This window comes from Pelophylax lessonae, assembly GCF_965119305.1.
Source record: "Pelophylax lessonae genome assembly, chromosome: 5".
Lineage (NCBI taxonomy): Eukaryota > Metazoa > Chordata > Amphibia > Anura > Ranidae > Pelophylax > Pelophylax lessonae.
Window position 1 is genome coordinate 47,577,228 of NC_138772.1, and position 22,312 is coordinate 47,599,539.

At 44.6% G+C, this 22,312-nt stretch overlaps 1 protein-coding gene across 1 annotated transcript in view; it reads left to right on the forward strand.

Annotated features, from left to right (window-relative positions):
* Window positions 1-22,312, forward strand: part of SLC25A13 (solute carrier family 25 member 13) — a 333,483-nt gene that overhangs the window by 241,835 nt on the left and 69,336 nt on the right. Inside the window, exon 14 of the mRNA XM_082259081.1 lies at window positions 17,638-17,778. Within this exon, the coding sequence (XP_082115207.1) occupies window positions 17,638-17,778 (141 nt within the window). The remainder of the gene's footprint in view (window positions 1-17,637; window positions 17,779-22,312) is intronic.

Genomic DNA, 22,312 nt, shown 5'->3' on the forward strand with positions numbered 1-22,312 from the left:
ATTTGATTTTTAAGGAGAGTAAAAACAGTTGCTGCTGCAGGTAAGGGTTCTCTTAATAAACACCATGGTTTAATCATCTCCAAAATGAAACCAAATAGCCATTTGTTAATCATTTAGTTGCCATGCACCCTTTTTCTATAATTGGTATGATCCATGCCAACCTCCTGATTCGTGCCACTTTTGCAAAACCTTTGTGTCCATCCCTGTGCTTCTAAAGCTTTCATAGGATCTGTGTCACATAAGCCCGCTCCACTTTGCTTTCCAGTCAAGCGTCACCAGGCGATGACTTTCAAGACCCCAGGGAGTTCACCTTGCTTCGTAATTACTGGGAATTAGCACGCATGGATAATTTTGTCCACTTCCCTATTGTGCGATTTTTCTGTTTGTAAATCTGATTCTTCTCTTTAAAAACCTGAACCTCTGTGCTCTGTGACCCCGCTTCAGCTAACAGCTTTTTAGCTGCTTTTATTGCATTAAGTCAACGCGGTGATTGTGTCTGGTCTTTGTAGAACATACAAAACAACACTTTTAACATTGGAAGGTCAGTGCTGAGGAGGGAGACCAGAGGTTTGTGGCGTGACTGAGAAAGATATCATCATTAGTCTTTAAATTCTATTTCATTTTGTAAAAACGTAACTTAGAGGGCCAGGAAAGTTGGCTTTACTCCTTGTTGTTTTGACCCATTGAATGAAATGTTATTTGGAACCATGCTATTGTACTTTAAGCTCTCCTTCAAGATGTCCTAAGCTTGAGCATACAAGCAAAATATCAAGATCATAAGGAGGTTTCCATGTATGTTTGGTTTAATTAAAAACCAAAAATTTGGTTTATGTGTAGCTGTGAAAATATTCTTATTTGCATTATCTACTTTCTTTGCCAGATTAGCAGCTTTCCTCTATTGGCTACTCCCACTGGCTGTTGGATTTACCCTCCGTTTCTCACACAGAACAAAAAGTTACAGTTCTCTCTCCCAAGGTGCGAGTCTGTCATGTGCCGAGGATGAGAAATGGTCACAGGCTGGCAGTTAGAACATGCATGAAAAGCTTTTCCCTCCCACACAGAAGGAATGCTGTACATTTTCTGTTATTAAAGGAGATCTAACCCCAATTGCTAAAATCTGCTATAAGATTTAACAAGTTAACGTCATTTCAGAATGGTCTATGGACCTCAAAACGCATCAAAGTCTGACCAAAGTAGTGCAGGGACTACTTTGAAGTTGCACAGATATAATTGGTACTCATTGGAAATCATGGAGTACGACTTGTCATGCGACTTTGCAGTCCTATGTCGCACAAGTGTTAAAGGGGCCTTAATTGTACATCATAGCACACATGGTACTTCAAATCATGACTACTTGGGCTATGCTGCCACCTGCAGGTGAATGGACACTCTCAAACAAAAAGGGAGGAATTCCCACCCAGGCGTAACTCCTCCAACTCAGCTAAGCTTCAGTTTTTAGCTAGCGTCCTTAGATGACAAATGTGCTCACAAATATTTATCTGAAGATTTCCTTTTGGGGGCTTTAGTGCCCTATTCTGAACACCCCTGTTGGGGAACAGAAAGACTTCATCTGGTTTGCCTACGGCCTAAAGGTCTAGAAGGACTGTACCCATACCCCTCATAAGAGTGGGGGTGGCCTGTAATGTTGCCGGCCAGAGCTGCATAATGCAGGCTGCAATCTCCAGGGTACAGTGAATCTGGTGAGTTCACTGACAGGGTGTTTTACAGGTCAATGACAGTGATCCTCTTGGAAGGAAGTCAAGGCCTTGCGGGGCACACCAACTGTGAAGGGTGACAGTTGGATTGCTGAGTGCCTCCGTGGTGGTAGTGGAGTTTTTTCCTTTGAGTATTGCCTTTGCTTTGTAGCAGTACTGACTGAATTCTGCATGTCGAGCATTACACCACAGTAGTAGTGTTTAAAAGGGGTGGATCAGCACGCAATGATGTCATCATACGCATCTGTGCAGGCGCTATTTCTTCTGTTCCTCTTGTGTGAATACACTTGTGATCGGAGTCTCCTGGCTACCGCAGCACAGACGCAACTACAGCCCCAACACACCATCAGCACCAGGTCACAACGAAATTTGAACTGGGACACTTGTGTATTGGGTTGACTTGCCAGTTAAGTATCTGGTTTGGGTTGACATTCCTCTCAACTGAGTTGGCCGCTCCCTTACAGGGTATTATAGGCCTGCTAAGCTTCGGCAAGCCATGGCAGTACGCAGGGAGTGGGGTGGGAGTTGTTTTGGAATGTTATAATTGACAATCCAGTATAAGCTTATGTGAATAATCTCCTATGTTGTGCTGCCTCTGCTGACAATCTCTTTTCACAACTTTCTAGATTCCCTGCATACTTTTGCAGCATCTCCTTTGCTGTTCACGTTAAGTTTTTAAGGACTATCTATCCCATGGTACCTTGCTGCCAGCAAACCATGATTTCTGTAATGACTCCTCTCAGCACCCCTGTAGTTTAGAAGGCAAGCTTTGTAAAATGTGACATAGCAGTGTTTAGTACAAGTGTCACAGAATTAAAGGAATAAAAAGTATGGAGATCTTCACAAAGTAAGTTTACAAACTTCAAGATTGTTCAGATTAAAGGGAGGAGGCTGGAAAATAAATACATTATGCAAATATATATTTTACATTTTTACCATAGATGTGCTTAAAGAAATCACAGAGACCAAGGAGGTTGCATAGGCGTAACAATCCATGTTACACCCGGTACTAAGGCTTTTACCAGGCAATAGGTGAAATAGAACAGCCAAGGCGGAGATCTGCCCCTTTGCTGGTACCTAAAGCCAGAGACATCTCCATACCGTGCTGGAGAAAAGCCAAAATGTACTCCTTTGACATACTGTCAGAGATTAAACTAATGCCCTCATACCAGGAGAAATAAGCCTTCTATATAGGATGGCATATCTTCCTGGAAGTTAGTTTCTTGTATTGAGAAGCGTGGAGATTAGAGTCAGAAACATCCTTATACCTCATGACTTGGTCTTCAGCAGCCATGCTGTCAAAACCAGCGACCGTAATCAAGCCTTGCAATAGTGAGTCTTGCCAATCTGGAAAAGCCCACAGCTTGTCTGCCAAGAAATGTTCGATTTCTGCATACCATGTTGATGCCATAGGTGCGATCAGGATCATCAGAAGGCCCTCTACCTTTATCCTGAGCAAATGAGGGAGGGGAAGAAGCTCTAGTGGAGAGAAGGCACAGTTGATGAAAAACGAATTCCAAGGAGTCATTGGGGCATCCACTGCAAATGCCTGAGTCTGGGACAGAAACCTATCCAGTTTGTTGAATCTGGATGGTGAAAGATCTACATTCGGTATCCCCCACCACAGAAACATTTTTGAACACTTCCGAGTGCCCTGGATTCAGCTGCTGACTGCTAAAAAGCCAATTCACCTGCCAATTTTCCGTGCCAGGATACTGACAGAAAATGAATTAGGAAATAAAAGTGCTAGAGTGAAACTGGCAATAGGGGGTTGCATCAAAGGAGGCTACCATCTTGCCCAGCACCCCTCATGCAAGCCTGATTCAGGGTAATTTCCAACAAACCCAGGCACTATATCCAAGTTCAAAGAGAAGGGCTTTCCTTTTGTGGAAGCAGACTTTTGCCTGTGCTGTGCAAATGACTAAGCCTAAAGCTGTGTTGGAACCAGAGTGGACTTCTGAAAGTTTATCACCCAACCAAACCTTTCCAAGACCTGTAATATCTGTTGAAAGTTTTGAGGTCAGCTTCTGAGCTGATTGCTCCCTAAGAAGCAGGTCCTTAACTGCAGCCAACACTTTGGTAAACAATCTAGGGGCTGTGTGGACAGGACAAATGGCAACGCCAAAAAGTAGCGATCTCCTACTACATATTCGTGAGGCTACATTGTTTGTAGCTGCTTGTCTGTATAACCGGTCATATTCAACCTTCCAAAGCTGGGCATGTTGAGAAAAGAAAAGTGGTTGTGTGTAAATTCTGCATACTGCCACTTTGATACGTTAGGCATTCTCTGTGACAACCGACAGTGGGTGCGTTTGGGACTATCCCAAATCCCAAACAAAAGGGGTTCCTAGATTACTGACAAAATAAAGTGAGGTAGTCTTGTGCACTATGGCAATGCCCAGATAAAAAAAAAGTCTTTATGCCAAAAGCTGTGTTTTCCCATATAAATTTTATGGCTTCATTTTCAATTATGACCATAGTGTACCTGTAATGGGGTCTTTTTAAAGAATGAAAGATTCTTGGAGGTTTTGTGCAGATTGGACAGATCCATTCTTCTGCATGTGTGCAAAATGAACTGGTTCTTTCCACTGCTGAGCTTTGTGGAAAGCACTCTGTAGGATAACTGTGGCATGACCTGTAATTATCAGGCACACTTCTTTACCTTTTTGAAAGGTTCTCTGCTGCAACCAATGAATCCCTCTGCCCCCACTTTCCCCCGATGTCATTGATTTATATACTTGATATATATCTGTGAACCATGCTGAAAGAATACATTCATTCCTTCAGTCCCTTCATTTTTGAAATTTTGTCTTATGGCTTAAAACATTGTTGTTATTTATACATTTCTCTATGAATATCCTATGGAATGTGTTGTAAATCTGTTTGAACTGAACAGGGACAGTTGTAGTACATATAGTATAGCTACGTAGGTTAGAAAAATACACAAGTCCATCTAGTTCATCAAATTAAAATAACAAATTTCAATCCCATATACACAATCCTATACCACATTTGATCCAGAGGAAGGGGAAAAACCCCAGCAAAGCATGATCCAATTTGCTACAGCAGGGGAAAAAATTTCTACTGATCCACCGAGAGGCAATCAGATATTCCCTGGATCAACTTTACCTATAAATATTAGTACCCAGTTATAGTATGTACATTTAACCGCTTGCCGACCGCCACACGACTATTTACGTCGGCAGTCAGCCCCTCACAGGCAGAGCGACGTAGGGCTACGTCGCTAGCCTGTGAGGCTCTGGGGAGCGAGCGTGCGGTCACGGACCCCCCAGGCGTGTGCCTGGCGGACCCGCGATCGTCTGTTACACGGGAAGAAAGGCAGGCGGCTAATATAAACAAAGCCGCCTGTCATTCTTCCCTGTGTAAGAATGGAGATCAGACGGTTCTACTATGTAGGACCGTTGATCTCTGTTCTTACACTAGTAGCCACAGCCAATCACAGTTAGAAACACGCCCCTAGGACACTTTTAACCCCTCCCTCTCCAATACAGTTAACTCCTTCACTGCCAGTGTCATTTTTACAGTAACAGTTCATATGTATAGCACTGATTACTGCAGTAATGTCACTGGTAACCCCAAAAGTGTAAAAAATGTCAGTCAAGGGTCCGATCTGTCCGCCGCAATGTCGCAGTCCCACAAAAGAAATCGCAGATCGCTGCCATTACTCGTTAAAAAAAAAAAAAAAGACAATCTTTCCCTTTTCCCCCGTTAGTAAACGTGATAACTTTTGCTCAAACCAATCAAAATACGCTTTCTTGCGATTTTTTTTTTTTTTTTTTTTTTTTTTTTTTTTTTTTTTTTTTTTTTTTTTTTTTTTATAAATACCAAACATATGTAGGATAAAACAAAGTGGCTGAAAATGTTAAAAAATTTAGATTTTTACTTTTTTTTTTTTTTTTTTTTGGAATTTCATATAAAAAAATGTGAAAAATATTATTTTTTGCAAAATTGACGCTCTTTTTTTGTTTATAGCGCATGATCAAAAAATCGCACAGGTGATCAAATACCACCAAAAGAAAGCTCTGTTTGTGGGGAAAAAAAGGACGCCAAATTCATTTAGGTACAGTGTCGCACGACCGTTAAAGTCACGCAGTGCCGAATTGCAAAATAGGCCCTGGTCAAGAAGGGGGTAAAATCTTCCGGGGCTTAAGTGGTTAAGAAAGAATCCAGGACTTTTTTTTTTTTAAACATCCTATCACCTGCAGTCACTGTTTAGGTGTTCAGGCAGCTGCTGCTGAATACATAAGCTTGCAGTGAAGATTCCTCCACCCATAGTGTTTATTGTGGATGAAGGAACTCCAGTTATGTTTCTATCATTCAATCTGTGGGCTGTACAAAAATCTAGCTAGGTAAGACTAGCATTAGGCTTTAAATGGGGATATGAATGCATAGTTGCCAACATTTGAAAAAATTTTCCAGGGACACTGCAGCACAGCTATCAATTACTTACCACACCCGCTTCCATTAAGCCCCGCCCGGTCCGCATGATCTACGCCTTCTTATCAGATTATAGGGTCTACTCAATAAAGAGAGAATTACGGGAAATTGGAAAGGGAGGTGCACATATAATGAATTGTATCATAAGTGACACATGCTCATTGAAAACACTTTGGTTACATTTGCCCTCCCTTTAAGGCTGAAATTGTAATGTGTCCAGGGTTGGTCAGAGGATCTGTTTGCATGTAAGCGCTCAGATGAGATGAGCTGTATGTGCAAGTACTTACTTTTTTTTAGGCCCCATTTACATTTATAGTAGAAACGCAGGGTCAAATGCAATCTGTACGGTGCAGTTCCATTCCTTTTCTAATGGCTTTCCAAATGCACAACTGCACTATCCTGCAATGTACCTGCTCTGCAGCACACCACAAAACACTTGCCATATGTTATGTGCTACATTACAGAAAAGTGTCCTCTATTTGCACAGGCCTTTTGGGAGGTGCAATGGCAGCCAGTTCCAAATGAGTATTGAAACCCAAAAACAGAAATGTTATATCACATCATACCAGTCATTAGATGTGGTTGCTCCATTCGTTTTCAATTTTCAGGCTTTTTTTTTCCCCACCTATTGATTGTGCTAGTAACACATTTCCTGTCCTGGGGTGGCGGCCCATAATCACCCAGCTATTTTAGCACAATAGAAAAATGACAGGACTACAAAACCTGCCTCTCTCTTCCTCCCTATTTCGTAGAACAGGGTTCTGTAGTTCTTTGAGAAAACGATGTAACTGATAACAGTGCAGCAGAGCGGAGCGCTCAGGAAATTATCAGCTGACCACATCTCACATGATTAACCGGAATTATTTTGCACATACGTATGTAAGAATGTTGATCTTTCAGTATAACCAACCAAAAAGGACCAAATAGAGGATTTTTAAGGTTTACGTACCCTATAGTGGCAGTGAACTGTGTCTGAAGGGGCCCAACACTAGTTCATCTAATTTTGGTAAAGTATATGAAAACCGTTTTGTAAAACAGCGTGTTCAGTTTAAAATAGAAATAAAAGTCAAAACATTTGTGTATAGATATTAAAAAAAAAAAAATAATTATAAACACTTCCCCCCCCCCCCCTTTTTTTTTTATAAGTGATCACATTCCCTCTGTTCTCAGCTGCATAAGAGCTGGGGGAGGAGAAACCGCAGCACACTGATCTTCCCAGTGAATGGCTGTGCAGGGGGGATGTATCAGGACAAGCCCGATCATTTGAACAGAGCTTCCCAGCATAGCTAGAGAATTGACCACGGTGTGCTCTCATGCCTAGTGTGGTCATTTTTTAATTGGAAAACCAAGAGATTGGCAGGAACACCAGGGATTTCACACAAAGGGAGCAATACAAAGAGAAGAGGATACTTTCTCATACAAGTACATGGTACAGCAGGCACATATCAAGAATATGAAGTGTTGGGTTTACATATTGTTTAGCTAATGGGGATTTTTTGTTTATTTTGTTTTAATTTTTTACACTACAACAAGGAGTAAAAACTCTTGCATGCCCCTTTACTTGTTATTAAACCCACAACAGTAAAATCAGTCTGTATATGCAGTAAAGCATGCTTGTTATACTCCACGTGGAACCTAAGAGGTTAATCCTCTGTATTGTGTAAAAAGGCTGTTTGATCCTGTCTTTTATCATGTCTAATTTGATCCTCCCCTTCTTCTACAGTCCCCAAACCATTTCCTGATAGAGTAGAGCAGGGATCTTCAAACGACGGCCCTCCAGCTGTTGCGTAGCTATACATCCCATGAGGCATTGTAAAACTGACATTCACAGACCTAGCTAGGCATGATGGGAATTGTAGTTCCTGAACAACTGGGGGGCCATAGTTTGGAGACTCCTGGAATAGAGCCTTGGAAACAAGCTGTACTTTCTGTTTGGTGTGTATTGCTAGAGTTTTTTTTTTTTTCTCTTGGTAGAGTTCATATGATCAGCACAGGGCCAATAAGCACTGTTCCTGACAGAGGTTTAGGGGTCATGCAGAGCTTTAGCCAGTGTTCTACTGGACACTGATAGAAGTCACAAGACTGCTATATACTGCTGAGGAGAAAAGGTATTTAGCAGTTTATATATACTAAAATAATTTTATTTCTGTGTACTGTGGGAGAGCAGATATAGTGAATGCAGGCTCCTGGGTTTAGTAACACTTTAAGGCTCCATTCACATCTAGGCATTTTGCAGTGCTTTTGTGCAGGCGTTTTAGGTTGACAAGTGACCAATGAAAAAAATTAAAACCGCCTGTATTATGACAAAAAAGAAGCTCAATGTACTTTTTTGAGCGACAGGCACTTTTGCCTAAGGCGACAGAACACTCAGATGTAAGCAGGGGGCATTAAAGTTAATGGGATTTGTCTTGTTGGGGGTTTCTAGAGCTGAGACTTAAAGCAGAAAATCGCCCAAAAATGCCTGGATGTGAACAGAGCCTAAGGCTCCATTCACACCTAAGCGTATTGTTTTCTGGCATTATTTTGGGCTTTTTTCAGACGTTTTTCAGGCATTTTTTGCAGGTGTTTGGAGGCCGGCATTGACCTCTAACAAAAATGCTTCTAATCTGCCAAAAAAAGCTCATGTACTTTTTTGAGCTTCAGGCGTTTTGCTTCAGGAGACGAAACGCTCATCTGTAAACAGGGGCCATTGAAATGAATGGGATTTTGCTTGTTGGGCGTTTTGAGAGTTCAGAGATGAGCGTTTTACAAGCTGAAATATGCTCAGGTGTGAACAGGGCCTTACACGTCAGAGTCTGTTTACAATGTATCTACATTACTTTTACCTAGAGGTGCACTGATTGGAAATTTTGTTACCGAAATTAAAAATTCAGGATGCATTTGGCTGAAACTGAAAATTACAGTTTTAACCGGTTGCCGACCGCCGCAAGTACATATACTGCGGCGGTCAGCCCCGGCCAGGCAAAGTGACGTAGGGGTACGTCACTAGCCTGTCACTTGCTTGTGAGCCAATAGCGGGCGATGTCCGCCGGTCACTCGCGATCGTCCGCCGTGAAGGGAGAAAGGCAGGCGGCTAATGTAAACAAGCACCCTGTCATTCTCCCCTGTGTAGGAATAGTGATCATACGGTTCTACTATGTAGGACCATTGATCACTGTTCCTACACTAGTAGCCATGTCCAATCACAGTTAGAATCACGCCCCTAGGGACACACTTAACCCCTCCTTCCCCAATAAAGTTAACCCTTTCCCTGCCAGTGTCATTTTGCAGTAACAGTGCATATATATAGCACTGGTAACCCCAAAAGTGTCAAAAATGTCAATCAAGGGTCCGATCTGTCCGCCGCAATGTCGCAGTACCGCAAAAAAATTGCAGATTACGCGTTAAAAAAAAAACAACAACAAAAATGACAAATCTTTCCCTTAGTTAGTAAACGGGATAACTTTTGCGCAAACCAATCAAAATACGCTTTTTGCGATTTTTTTTTTTTTTTTTCCCAAACATATGTAGCATAAAACAAATTGCCCGAAAAGGTTAAAAAATTTTGATTTTTAAATTTTTTTTGGGGGGGAATTTCATCTAGAAAAATATTGTTATTTTTGCAAAATTGACGCTCTTTTTTTGTTTATAGCGCATGATCAAAAAAATCGCACAGGTGATCAAATACCACCAAAAGAAAGCTCTGTTTGTGGGAAAAAAGACGTCAAATTCGTTTAGGTACAGAATCGCACGACCGCACAATTGTCCGTTAAAGTCAGGCAGTTGCCGAATCGCAAAAAAACCCCTGGTCAGGAAGGGGGTAAAATCTTCCGGGGCTTAAGTGGTTAAAAAAAAAATATTTATATATATATATATATATATATATATATATATATATATATATATATATATATATATATATATATATATATATAATTTTTTTTTTTCTTGGATATAATTGTAATATATATTAATTTTTTTTTTTATTAATATCATGAATTTAAATGAATATGAATTTGTTGGCCATTATTGGCACCTTTAGCGCAAGAAAAGCTCAAGAAAAATGCATCCCTTTAAATTCCATGTAGGTCTTAACACTGGTCTGTTGTGCCTGCATTTTTAGGCAGTTAAAAAAAAAAAAAAATGCACCTCCCTGTTGAAAACATTGAAAATACATCAATAACGCACCTGTATTGTTTTTGTTTTTTTTTTTTTATGTGGTTTTTGAGTCGCATGACCTATAAAAAACACACCATAAGCACAGTAAAATTGTGGTAATATCGCGGCAAAAGTTTTTGGTGTCGTTTTTGGCAGAATGTGGCAGAATGCCGAAAACACTTATTTTCGGCCGCGGATATTTTGGTGCATCTCTACTTTCACCCAATATTCACCCACATCTTCTAAATGGGCTCAGCTGGAAAAATGCATGAATCGTGTGAAAACATTTATACATGGATAACTCCGTGTTTTCTTAGCTACCATTTGCTGATTACATGCCATGTATACTGTTTGGAGACAAGTCAGGATTCTGCAAAAAAATTTCCCTTCGAGTTAACAGCGCCCAAACTAGCTGTACACAATAAACGCAGTTACCTAGAGGGAAAAAGGAATAGCTTGACAGGTCCTCCACTTAATTGCTTTTGTGCTGTCAGTCAAGTGGGGTGTTCCGGAGTTTGGCTGAACTTCTAAGCACTGCTGCCACACACGAGAAGATGAAACGATACTTTTTTTTTTTGAACACGGCAATGCTGGTCAAAACTTGTGAAGTTTTCAAGCTAATCTTGTTGGTAAGAGTTGAAACGTCTCGCTTATACAAAATTCTTCTCCACCCCTCAGTCGCTCTTCATCATACTTTTCAACACTTTTTTTTTTTTTTGTTCCCCCCCCCCCCCCTTAACAAAGGGCAACAAGGGAACTTTGTTTTGATTTATTTTTGTATCCGTGTTGAGGGTGATTGGTTACACAGTGCACAATGGGTTCTGTAACCTTATTCACAAGTCAGCTTATTTTTAAATAATGAATGTTTTTGATCCATGTTATAAAATTAAAGAAAAAAAAAACCAAGATCCAGTCATGTTAAATCCCAACTCCAGGAGTTTTTTGCTCATTATTTGTAGGGGATTGTAGTACAATCTCTATCGCCTGATTCCTCGCTCCGCCTCTCTCCACCCCAAACTCTGGTTTGTGGATGAAACCTCAGCGTCATCATCACACACCATACAGAGACCTTAACCCTTTATGGTACACTGATGAGTGCTGGGTGGCGGCTTACAGAGCAGGTACTAGTACTGGTCACAGCACTGGAGGGAGCCTGCTGGAGTGTGGCGTTCAGCTGGGTTCACACGTATGCGAATTGGATGCGGGTTTCTCCGCATCCAATTCGCATGACAGGAGTGTGTGCCTGGCTCTCAATGGAGCCTGTTCGAACATCTTCCTGGTGGCTGCGGAGCGGATTGCAAAGGGGGCCTGTGCCTCTTTGGCTCCGTTTCAGGTCCAAATTCAAGCAAATATTTCAGGCCTGATTTGTCCCTGAAATAAAGTACAGGGGCACACCAGACCCCTGCTGTGAACCCAGCCTAAGGGAGCATAGAGTAAATATTTACATCCTAATCTACCCTTATCCAGCCCACTTCAGAGATGATTTATTTAATTTTTTTTTCTGGAATTGGGCTAAATTGTTTGGGAACGCCGGTGTTTCTTAGGCTTACCGTTCTCACTGGTGAGCCCAGGAAACAATCCGGCAATTTGCACTGCTGGTCATGGAGGTGAAGAGAGACGAAATCGTCTCTGTTCACCTGTATGATCTAGGAAGCCGGGAACGATGTCATGATGTCGCTTCCAGTTTAGGGCAGATGTAAACAGTTGTCTCCATACAGAGGACCTGTTGTGCTTTATTATCACAAGGGATGTTGACATTTCGTGTGATAGCAAAAAATGGTTAGAAATAAAATTAAGACAGAGTAAAAATAAACATTTTTAAATAAAAAAAAAAAAAAATTTCTCTTACGTCCTCCGACAGTCGCCGCCTCCTCTAAGTCATCACTATTGGGTATTGACTTCTACTCCGCCGGAGTAGCTAGGCATAAGACTTAGTCAAAAGAACAAAGGCATTTGCATATACACACCCATGGGGGCTGTCCCACTGGTCAAGTTGCAGCTTGCAGGATATGTATGGGAAAACAGATGTGTTCAAATGGGCTTGTTAGATGAAACCGTTAAAGTGAAACTAAACTCATCAATTTAACTGTCTCGCTGAACTATTGCATTTAAAGTATGCCATGAATAACAATCATAGTTGCTTGTGCCTTTAGCTGAACTGTCAAGCCATCAATTTGGCTGGTGTCATATCTGATCACATATGAAGCACTGTGACAGCTTCAGATCAAACAAAGGCTAAGATGGCAGCTTCAATTGCTTTTAAGGAAAGGATAGTTTAGTTCCACTTTAATATGTTTCACTTAGTTACATGCCAAGATGTAATCTACCGACTTGCATATCATTTCTCTCTTGCTCTGTTTCTAAAGTAGTGCCTAGTACAGTAGTGGGTGAACTTAACAGAGTGACACATAGCAAGATTTCACATCCTGGCCCCAGGTACAGGCACAGTGGTGAGTAGCAGCGTAAAAATAAAACGCCAACCCAATGTTCCCCTGTCTTCAATTATTTATGGATTCTTGGTTCTGGGAGAATAAGGGAGTTACTATCTTAGGGGATATATATGAGGGGAATGTCTTAATTTCTTTTCAAACGCTGCAGGGTAAATGTGATCTTCCCCGAACCGCCTTCTATAGATACCTTCAACTTCATGTACTCCACACCCAGTTTGAGACCAATGACGTTGGTCCTTCTGACGACCCACTGATAGGAGTTCTGCGGTCTCGGGCCCAGGGGGGCTTATCTCCACTATTTATCTACACTTACTATCCGTTACAATTAACCGAACCCCATTGACAGTCCGCACTAAATGGCAGCAACTTATCCCTGATTTTTCTGATGAGGACGGGGGGAGGCTTGCTCCTCCCATCCCTCAGTATCTCCAGCAGTCAACAATAAATTGATTCATCTATACATGTTGCATCAATCCTGTTGGACACTGATTAGGCTGCACGCAATGCACTGCTTGCCAGCCTCTACCTGTACTAGATTTACTTGCCGATGCACAGACTTTGCCCATGCCATGTGGCTTTGTCCAGTCATATCCGGGTATTGGAAACGGGTGACCAGTGTATTGTCTGCGGTCCTGTCTGTCCCAGTCCCATGCACCCCACCAATTTGTTTGCTTTGGGGTTTTGTATGAGGCGCAGTGGCCGAGGCAGACTAGAATTATGTTAATGGAGACGCTATTCTTGGCCCGTAAGGCTGTTGCTCTTAAGTGGATTCAGCCTAAACCTCCCTCGGTGCGTATGTGGTTGCAGTTGGTAAATCAGGTGTTGCCGTATGAAAAACTTGTATCTGAACATAGAGGGTCCCCGGATAAGTACGATAAGGTCTGGGGCGCATGGTGCTCTTCTGCCCTAACTGTATCTAATGTTTTAGGACATAATTGCAAGTACTAATTATCTTATTATGGAGGGTTTTGAACCCAACAGTGGTTTGGGCTGTTGGCTTTGGCGCTCCCTGATACTCAATATGTTGAATCTTTGTTACTAGCATGCTTACTGACCTTATAACGAGAGGGAATGCTGCATACTGGCTCTTTTGAAACGTATTGTGAAATATTGTACCGTATTATAATTGTTGAGTGCTTTATTTTCTGTACCAAAAGCTTTATCTCCTTCAATAAAAAGAGTTAAAAAAAATAAAAATACGCCGCTAGCGTGAAAAAAACGCTCTGCTTTGCTGGTGATGTCGCCCTCTATTTTCGCTCTGTTTCGATTGGAATCTCCAATCGTTCTCAGGGAAAAGGCTTGTGCATTTAGCGCAGTGTTTTAAAAGTGCTCAGCTGCTCGCTCAACTCTGTTAACTCTTTATTAACCAGACTGTGTATCTATGTTAAAACAGACTGGATTGCTCTGCTGCTTGCTGAAATCCAATAAAATGAATTTGGTCCTGCCAGCAAATATAAATTTGATCCAGAGCTGACAGCATTTGCCTTAAAGGCCTCTTAGGTAGGTTTGTTGTAGTGTACTGTCTCCTCTACCAATACAAATGCTTCGGAGTGGGTGAGGCAATGCTGGACTTGTACAGGTTTTTTTTCTTTTTTTTAAGCCCCCCTTTATGTGGGCGCCTGTGTTCTTTCTCAGCAGGGGACCCATAGGGCTCTGCTTAATTGTACCTAGATACAGATTTATTGCGTTCGGCCTGACCAACCTGAATGGACCCAAATGTATATCGTTTTACATCTGGCTGCCTGTAGGGATACATTGCGGTCTGTTTTTGTTTCAATGTAATCACGGGTCAAAAATGGACTGACAGAATGACAGTATGAATGCCTGTGGGCCGGCTCTGCCAGGCCGCATGTCCATGTAGGGCCCTGCTGCAGCCGGAAGCCTGCAGGAGGAATATGGAAAAACCAGTCCCTCTATATGCAGCTGCCCCCACCGCTTCTCCTATCCAACTTCTTTTATTGCCCCCCCCCCCCTTTGCACTTTAGCTCACCCCTCCCGACCCCACCCCCCTAGTGCACTTAACCTCCATCCCCCCTGTGCTCTTCTGCTCCTCCCCACAGTGCTCCTTGCCTCCGTGTTCTCTGCCCCCTCCTGTGCTCCTTGGCTCTTCCCCCCCCCCCAGTGCTCTCCAGCCCCCCCCTCCAGTTCCGCCAAAGTGTTCTCCAGCTCCCCAGTGTCCCCCCCCCCCCTCTCCCCCCATGCTGTCCAACCACCATCCTCTGCAACCCCTGTGCTATTTGGCTCTCCTGCAATGCTCTCCATACCCCCCCCCCCCCCCCAAATGCTCTCCAGTGCATGGTTTGTATGTTATTACCCCTGCAGTGTATCTGTTCAATACAATAACCTGGAAAAAAAATTAACTTCTAGTTGTGCATTTTCATACACCTTCCTGCTGTCCTTCCCTGCGAACATAGCACTCTGTTGATGAATGACACGAACATTGGAGCCAGCCTTAGCCTCTGTTCACTGTGGACGGTTTTGTTGTACATTTCCCCCGAAGCAGAAAAAAAGCTCAGGTTGAAGAATCCTATTCTCCGTGGGCCGTTCACACCTGAGCATTGTCACACAAATCTTGAAAACGTGTATGAGCTTCTTTGGAACAGCTGCTGGTTACCTGCTCCGGTTATTGCTACAAGAGAGCCGATCATCCGCTCTAAAAAACGGTACCGGGGCGATGCCTGCGGCTGCAACCATCACCCCGGTACAACCACTTGGAAGTCAAATAACGTACCAGGTACGCGATGTGGCATCAAGTGGTTAATGATATGTTTGATACGTTTTCATTGTGTTTATGAAGCGCTGAAAATGCTTCAAGAATGCCCATGGAAGCGTTGCTTTTCTAGTGGGAAATGGTCTAAAGGAAATATTCTAATTTGATGATTTATGATGTATTAAAATAATTATCTAAAACTAAAAACAGCAGCCATATAATCATACTCGCTATTGAGTCCTATAATCAAACTTACTATGGAGTCTAAAGGATAATACCTGCTTGGTGACTTGATTCCAGATCTGTTTTTTTTTTTTTTCTTGTATGCTTTACAATTGCTTGGGATACATGGGTTGTATAATTCTGTTTGCTTTTCCACCTCTTCTCCGCGTACTGATGCAATAATATCAGCCTTCATGGCACCTGCTGACACTGTCCCTTCTATGTACCAACACTCGCTGATGCGGTCAGCTGATTCAAAAAGTTTTACAACTGACAATAATGCTTAGTGCCTCTGCTCCTACCTGGCACTGGCAGTATTTCTGGCTGGCTGGCTGGCTTTGCCCACACACAGAAGCAAATGGAGTTACCACATAGCTTTTCAGTACAACCAAGAACTGCCTGGAGCTGCCTTCTGGGATACCGGAGCCTCCACTGTCTCTTCCCCCAGTGCCCAGCTAACACTTCATAAATGCTTATATGGTTATAGAGTATAACCACTGAAATCAATGGAAGCGGATGACAAGCGTCAATGCCTCATAAAAGTGACATTCTGTTTCATTTTTAACACAACGCTACCGCTCCTGTGTGGACAGCACTATGTGGTGCCATTGTAATATTTATGGCCGGCATTGACGGGCAGTTATGAGGGTTTAGAAGTGCCAAATAAATTCTGCATTAACACATGGTATCGACACACGGCTAAACAAGCACTTTGGAGTTAAAAACACTTGATTCTGCTCCTGTATTAAAGTCACACGAAAAATGCATGTACAGACGTGCAAAAAAAAAAAAAAAAATTCGAAATTGCCAGGCTACTTTTAGGCTAAAGTCCACACTATCACACCTTACACACTGTTTTCTTTTTTTTTTTTTTTTTCATCTAACCCAGCGGGCTGAGTGGAAAAAAACAAAAGAGCTCGGGAGGAGGAGATCCTGTACTAACAATCCATTGTTAGTACAGCAATCTCCCCACTGAGCTATTGTACAGCCAGCCCCCCCTCTGCCATAACACATCTGTCAGCCAGTGGCTGAGAGTGCTGATCAGACACCGATCAGCAGACCTTTTTAGGTCATGCCCCTTTGACTGAAACTGGACATTCAGCTGGCTTCTGTCAGACCGGCTGCTGTACACAAAGGCCAAATGTCGGCCAGTTTCTATTGAACTGGCAGATACCACCTGATAGTCGGCACGTGTGTATAGGAGCTAAGGTGCAGTGCTGTGTTGGCAGGATACAGTGGTATTAATATAAAAACATTTATTTTCACTGCATAGGTAAACAATAACTATGCATATAACCATATGGATGAGTGTACCAAGAATCAGTTGCACCACACTCTGAAAAGATTATCATCAAAAAAAAAAATCCAGAAATTAGGATTTTAAAACCTGAAGAAGCTGCTATGTATGTATAGCGAAACATGTTGAGGAATGTTTGTGATACTGTCATATGTAATTGACAATTGCTTTTTAGACAAAGATTTTAATATTTGCATAATAAAAATTTGAATAATGTTATGATTTGTTCATTGGTCTGTTTCTAATGGCAAATAAAAAACCCTAATTTCTGAATAACTATGCATGTTCTAAAAGATGGCAATTCAAATACTGCAGCAACATCACACATGCTCCAACTCCTCAGACATTTCCAATATGCATTTTATTTCTCTTTATGAATCCAATCCATAAATAAAACTGTATGTGATCATAGAAAAGCCTAAACAGCTCAACAGTTCCATATAGTCAATCACAGCTTCAAAAATATTACAAAATTAATAGGCAAAGTGTGTGCAGACAATGCCTTCTGATACCCTGTCCTTCTGTAAGATTGGATTCTTTTCACTTGTTCTGTTTTGATGTATCTGAATATTACCATCTTTTTTTTTTTCTAAACTATTAATGAGGCATCAGAGATTTTGTATTTGAACTTATTGTCTTGTATTCCAGGCTGGAGGCTCGCAGGTTATTTTCACTAATCCACTGGAGATTGTAAAGATCCGCTTGCAAGTGGCTGGAGAGATTACTACTGGCCCCCGCGTCAGTGCCCTATCTGTTTTGCGAGACCTCGGCTTCTTTGGCCTTTATAAGGTACTGTAATTAGATCTACATGTGTAAATGTATAGATGAGTCTAAAGGTCATACTGGCGAAAAGGAAAAAAAATTATATTATGTGGGGGGGGGGGGGGGTGTAGCACATAAAACAATAAATAGCGTATGCAATTGTGACTCAAGTCATATTGTTATTTAATGTTATGGAAAATTACCTTTTATTTTTCTATCTGCAGCTCTGCAATTTTCTGTAAAATGCAATATGGCAACCTGGAGGTGTTCTGTACACAGATGATGTACAGAGCGCCCCCCTTAAAATGTAATTTCTCTTACGTCCTCCGACAGTCGCCGCCTCTTCATATTCGTCACATATGGGGTATTAGACTTTGCTCCGAAGGAGTAGCTAGGCAACAGAATATGTTAACAATAAAGCTTTAACATATCCCACCCTCAAGGGGTGGTCCCCTCAGTCAATACCCTCCTACTTCCTGCAACCATATCCCAGTTTTTAATGTCTAGCTTGTCAGGAGTGGCTGGCTCTCTCTGTGCTGGGACTTTTTGTCCCAGACTCTTTCTTCTTTTTGATATTTTGTTTGAGTTTTCTCTCTACCTTTACTTAGCTGTTATTTTTGTCAGCATTAGTTAGTTCTTCGGACGAAGAGGATCATGCGGACTGGGTCTCGGGCTGATCCCCCTGGTCGCAGGTCGTGGGTCAGTGGCTTCCCAGTCTGCCATCGAGCGTTCAGCCAGGTAACGCTCCTGGCACGGTGAACGACCCATCCCTGTTCGGTGCAGGGATGATTGGTGAGGTGGCTACCTCACCGGACGCTGTGCGGTTTCTGAACCGCCATTGTGTGCGTCTTGAATTGCGACTCTCCCTGCCTCATGTGCAGCGGCTTGTTCGCCTGTGCGGGTTCCCCACGCCATGTGAGGTAAGTGTATCTATGTGGGGACCTGTCTGTCTGGGGGGGGGTCTCAGTCTGGGACTGTGTAACCTGCCTTTAATCACACTGCTTGTCTCCCTATATCTCGGCTGCATGCTGTGGGCTGCATGGGGGGGGGGAGCTGTATGACACTGAGTATGTCAGGCTGGGCAGTGTGAGGAGCTGTGTGCTGTGGGGCATGTTTTTACTGGCATGTTGGGGCATATACAGCGATCGCGGCGGCGATCTAACATGTATCCATAGTATGGGATAATATTGTGTGTGATTTTATGCACTGTGGAGCGGCGATTTCGGCGCCAAACGGCGCCATTTTACCGGCGCCCGCTCCGGCCGCATGGTTTACATGCACGGCGGCCATTTTCTTGTAGCCTCCATAGGCTTACATAGAGCGCCCTGGCAGCATCACCTCCTCTCTCCTGGAAGCACCGATCGAGGCAGCAGCAGCAGCGGAGTCTCCTCAGGTTTTATCCTTCTATTCCTGTATTCCATTGCCTGTATTCAGTCTGTATATTCCCTGTGGGGGTCTCATTGTGCCTGAGTGTGGTGCGGTGGGCTGCGCTTGCCGCGCTTGCTGTAAGGGGGCAGTTAACCCTTGGTTGTCTGGCATACAGGGGCAATGGATTCTCAGGAGGGCAAGTTTCCCACAGTATTGGTGGAAAGCCAGGGGACCGCTGTTTCCCCCCCAGGGGGGGATTTGGCCACTATTGTGGCTGGCCTTGCTGCACAGGTGCAAATGCTGGTGGCTGCTCAATCTACTAAACGGCCCAGAGTTACTCTGTCCTCTGATTCTGAGGGTGAAGGTGATGGGGCTGTTCTGGCGGGGACCCCCCTATCGGGGTCCCGCTCCTCTCTTGATCTAGTGGGGTCTGAGGTAGAGGCTGAAGTTGAGGGGGTTGATAATTCTCCCCCTGGCTCGCCTGAAGAGCTTGCAATCATGGATGAGTTGATTGCTTCCATTAAGCAGACGCTACGTTTGCAGGACGAGGTGTGTCCCCCAGCTGCCTTGGCGGCTTATGGGACGCAGAGAAAACGCAGGACGCCGCAGGTTTTTCCCTGCAATGCTGATTTTCAGCGCGCTGTTAAGGACCAATGGCGCGATTTGCGCAAGCCTTTTGCGGTACCAAGTAAATTTAAGCTGCGTTATCCTTTCTCGCCTGCCACTGATGAACGGTGGTGTGTGCCTCCGCCAGTGGATCATGCTATTGCGGTTTTGAACAAAGCCACTGCGATCCCTGCAGAGGGATCCCCTGTTTTCCGTGATGCCACGGATAGGAGACTGGAGTCTCTTGCCCGTCATACTTATTCTGTTACGGGTTCTATGCTTAGGGCTCTGTTTGCTTCTCTCATGGCGGCCCAGGCGATCGCAAGTTGGACGCAGATGCTTAGGCGCGTCCTAGTGGCCGATTCGGCCTCGGCGGCGACCCTGGATATGGTGGATCAGATCCACCAGGGTGTCATGTATCTGTGTGATGCGGACCTGGACCTGATTCCGTTGGCCGCGCGTGTGCACAGCGTGGCGGTGTTGTCTCGCCGCCTGGTTTGGTTGAAATGTTGGTCGGTGGACCAATCTTCACGTAAAACCTTAGCCAATCTGCCTTATGATGGGTCTCGCCTTTTTGGGGAGTCCCTGGATGTGTTGATTAAGGGGATTACCGGGGGTAAGAGCACTCTCTTGCCCCATTTCCCCAAGGCTAAGGGGGCTTCTGGGAAGAAGCATGCTCATTTTCGGCCCCCTCAGGGGTCCTTTCGTGCCTTTCGGCCGCACTACAAGGGCAAACCGTTCAAGGGCCAGGGCTCTCAGTAGAAACCCTGGTCTGGGAAACAGAAGTCCGGCCAATCCGGACCTGCGGCCCATAACAGTTCGGCCTGAAGGGGCGCCCTCACCCAGTTTTGGGGTGGGGGGACGCTTGCTCGGTTTTCTTCAGCCCTGGTTGGCCCGTGTGCGGGACAGATGGGTTCTGGAAATCGTTCGATCTGGTTACAAGATCGAGTTTCTCTCTCGGCCAGAGAGCAGATTTTTTCCCTCAAATCTACAACTGTCTCCAGAGCGCCTGCGGGATCTGCACCTGGCGGTGCGGGACCTGAGGGCTCAGGGAGTGGTGGTTCCGGTGCCTCATCGGGACAGATTTCGGGGGTTTTATTCCAATCTGTTCACCGTGCCCAGAAAGGAGGGCAAGGTTCGTCCAATTCTGGACTTGAAAGCTCTGAACCGCTCTGTGCGGGTTCGCAAGTTCCGCATGGAATCCCTGCGCTCGGTGGTGGCTGCCCTGGTTCCGGGGGAATTCATGGCCTCCATCGATTTGAAGGATGCGTATCTTCACATCCCCATATTCGAGGGTCATCAGAGATACCTTCGATTTGCCATTGCGGAGGATCACTACCAGTTCGTGGCGTTGCCCTTTGGGCTCGCCTCGGCTCCGCGGGTCTTCACCAAAGTGCTTGCACCGGTTCTGGCATTATTGAGAGCCCAGGGCATTTCTGTCCTGGGGTATCTGGACGACATTCTGATTCGGTCTGCGACCAGTCAGGGTCTGGAGAAGGACCTGTCTGTCACGATGCAAACTCTGCAGGAGTTCGGTTGGACGATAAATGTTCCAAAGTCGACACTGAGTCCGTCGGTTCGTCTTCCCTATCTGGGAATGATACTGGACTCGGTGCAGGCGAAGGTCTTCCTGCCGGAAGACAAACTCAGGACTCTTCAGGAGGAAGTCAGGTCCCTCAGGGACGTTCCGAACTCGTCTCTGCGGACGTGTATGAGATGTCTGGGATTGATGGTCTCGGCTTTCGAGGCGATTCCTTTCGCGCAGTTTCACACGCGGGGTCTCCAGGCGGAGATCTTGTCCAAGTGGGACGGGCGACCTCAATCTCTGGATCTTCAGATCTCGTTGAGTCATCGCACCAGGGAAAACCTTCTGTGGTGGCTCCAGTCCCCGTTGGTGTCCGGGGGCAAGTCGTTTCGTCCGATCTCGTGGACGATAATCACCACGGATGCCAGCCTGTCGGGCTGGGGTGGTGTTCTGGGCGTTCTGTCCGCCCAGGGGACCTGGTCGGAGGGGGAGTCTTCCCTCCCGATCAACATTCTGGAATTGCGTGCGATAAGGCTCTGTCTTCATCGCTGGACGGACCGGCTGCAGGGCTGCCCGGTTCGGGTGCAGACGGACAATGCCACGGCGGTGGCCTACATCAACCACCAAGGGGGCACCAGGAGTACCCGAGCGGCTCGAGAAGTGGCCGACATTCTGTCTTGGGCCGAGACTCATGTCCCGGCGATAACGGCGGTTCACATTCCGGGAGTGGAGAACTGGCAGGCGGACTATCTGAGTCGCCAGACCCTGGATCAGGGGGAATGGTCTCTCCACCCGGCTGTCTTCCAGATGTTGTGCGCGAAGTGGGGTCTTCCAGATGTGGACCTGTTCGCGTCTCGCCTCAACTACAAGGTGAAGAGGTTCGTGGCAAGGACGCGCGACCCTCGGGCAGACGCGTCGGACGCGTTAGTGGCCCCGTGGCATCAGTACAGGCTGATGTACGCGTTTCCACCGATTCAGTTGCTGTCCCGGTTCCTTCGCAGGTTACACTCGGAACGCAGCACGGTGATTCTTGTGGCACCGGACTGGCCTCGCCGGTCCTGG